Source organism: Fulmarus glacialis, unplaced genomic scaffold (assembly GCF_000690835.1).
Source record: "Fulmarus glacialis isolate BGI_N327 unplaced genomic scaffold, ASM69083v1 scaffold25078, whole genome shotgun sequence".
Lineage (NCBI taxonomy): Eukaryota > Metazoa > Chordata > Aves > Procellariiformes > Procellariidae > Fulmarus > Fulmarus glacialis.
The window spans coordinates 7,003-9,266 of NW_009227991.1; the positions used below are offsets into that span (position 1 = coordinate 7,003).

Consider the following 2,264-nt stretch of genomic DNA (forward strand, 5'->3'; position numbering starts at 1 on the left):
CCCCCCCTGCCGCTCCGGCCAGCCTTTGCCCTCCCCTCCCGGCTGTCGGCACAGGATGCTTTTCCCCTATTCCCAACATCCCAGCCCTTCTTACTGGGACATCTTCTGGCTGCTCTTTTGCATTCCCCTTTTGCTGGCTGGATTCGCAAAGGGGGTGAAGAACCCCTCGATGTCGGGGTACGGATTAGGGGGGTAAGAAAGGGAGCTGGGTGCTGTGGTTTCCCCGCTGCCTTCCCGCGTACAGGGTTGACATCGAGCCTGATCTCAACCTTCGCACACAACACGCCGCACTCTGGCAGGTTGTGATGGGTGGAAAAGCCCCTGCCTTGTTCAGGGAGGCCACGCTGGAATAGTTTCTGCCAAATTGCCTAAAAATTAGCAGGCAGCATGTCCCCACCGCCCATCGGACACTAAGCACGTGCGTGGTTTGTTTTTTTTTCCATTGCACAAGCAGGCACTTGCAAAATACCCAAGCCCTGCACATGCTTCGCTTGCTGTCATGCTCCGCGTCTCCCACGCCGGCTTCATGCATTGCCCTCAGAAAGCCAGAGAGGCTCCTTTGCTCTGGTTAAACAAAATGGGGTGGGGGGGATCTCTGCTGCTCCCCTCCACCTCTGCTCGGGGCACGGCCCCGGGCTGCAGCAGGGGAGCGGATTGCTGCTCGGCCCCAGCCAGGCGCTGGCCACCGCTCCCTGCACGCCTTGCTTATTTTCAGGACAGTGATTCAGTTGTTTGTGATTAATTTAATTTGCTAGGAGGTTGTCTCAGCTGGCAATGCGATACTCTCCCCGAGTCAGGGCTGCCTCGCCAGCTTGGGAACGCGATGTGTTAAGGGGTCCGGGAGGGATGCAGGGAAACCTGCCAGAGGCACGCAGCGTCGCATGGGGTGGCTTCTGAGTCCCTCTGCCCCGCTGCTGATGTGGGGATTTTCTGGGTCCTCCCTGGCCCCAGAAAGGCCCAGCTCCTTTGGGCTTGCAATTTTGGAAGCTCTTTCGCATCCTGATTTCCCCCCCCGCCCTTAAAGTAAGGTTTCTCTCCCACACTGTTGCAATTAGAAATCAGAAGCCTCATGGACCAGCGGGCAGAAAAGATAACAGAGGAGAGGTTTTAAACTCCTGGGTTTAGGGGTCTGGCAGGATTTTGGGGCAGTGAGAGGGCAGCATGGCTTCTGCTCTACCTGTGCAAAGCTAGTTTTTGGGGGGACACTGAGGCACCCCAGAAGCGAGGGATGCTGCCTGTGCTGGTGCGTGGTGCCGGGCACCCCCGATGCCGCCGGCCAGGTGTAGTTTTGCCACGGAGGCTGTAAAAACCTTGTGATACATTTGCTGAGAAAGGTGGGGTGGGGATTTTCCTCCGAGCCCTGGCTTTGGTCAGGGGTCACGCTCGGACACACCAAAGCATCTCTGTGGGTCACCCCTCGGCACCCCTTTGCTGGGATGGGAGGGAGCACTTAACCCCCCCCCACCCCCATTCAACCAAGGTGCTATTTAATAGCAGCAGATGAATGGGAGGGACCGGCTGGGTTATGGGGTGTGCTTTGCCCCGGGAGAGTGGTGGGACCCCGGCCGCAGCCTGACGCTGTCCCGCATTGCCTGCAGGTGGAGAACGGGGCCGAGTACATCCTGGAGACCATCGACTCCCTGCAGAAGCACTCCTGGGTGGCAGATATCCAGGACTGCATCGACCCCGGGTAAGGCTGGCTGGAGGAAGGTGCTGTGCGGGGGCCGGGCTCACCGTTGCCGTGGTGCCCTCGAGCACGGGTTATTACCTCTGATGCGATTTTTTGCTCCTTGGGTTATTACAGAAAGTCCCTGACTCCCATCAACAGAAGTCGGGAGGCAAAGTTAGCAGCCTGTGTGTGTCAGAGGTGCAGCCTCGCAGAGCACTGGCCGCTTGCTCACCCTTTACCTGCTCCCTGTCGCCTCGGCCAGGCAGAGGCAGGTGACCCGGGAACGTAGCCCTCAACACAAGAAGCTCTTAACACCCACCCTCTGAAGCTTTTATACTATATTTGGGCTATTTTCTATGCTTTTTTCCAGTCCAGTATCCATGGTATATTTAAGATTCTGCTGGCTATATCGATTTATTTATGTTTCTATCACCGTGGTATTAATGCTGTCACTGGAGTCACACCGACTCTGCCAAAACTTCTCATCTGCTTTTTCATCGGCCCATGCATTGGGTTACGCCGCAGGGAGGTTCGGGTGCCCGGCGCTGCTGCCTTCCAGCTGGCTCAGACGGGCCCAGCCCCGGGGAGGCAGGAT

General features: G+C 57.6%; 1 protein-coding gene across 1 annotated transcript in view; it reads left to right on the forward strand.

Moving 5' to 3' along the window:
- LOC104080832 (SH2B adapter protein 2-like) overlaps positions 1 to 2,264 on the forward strand; it is a gene marked incomplete at both ends in the record, with an annotated part of 13,333 nt that overhangs the window by 6,998 nt on the left and 4,071 nt on the right. The window contains 1 exon segment of the mRNA XM_009583352.1: positions 1,599 to 1,690. Coding sequence (XP_009581647.1) covers positions 1,599 to 1,690 — 92 coding nt within the window.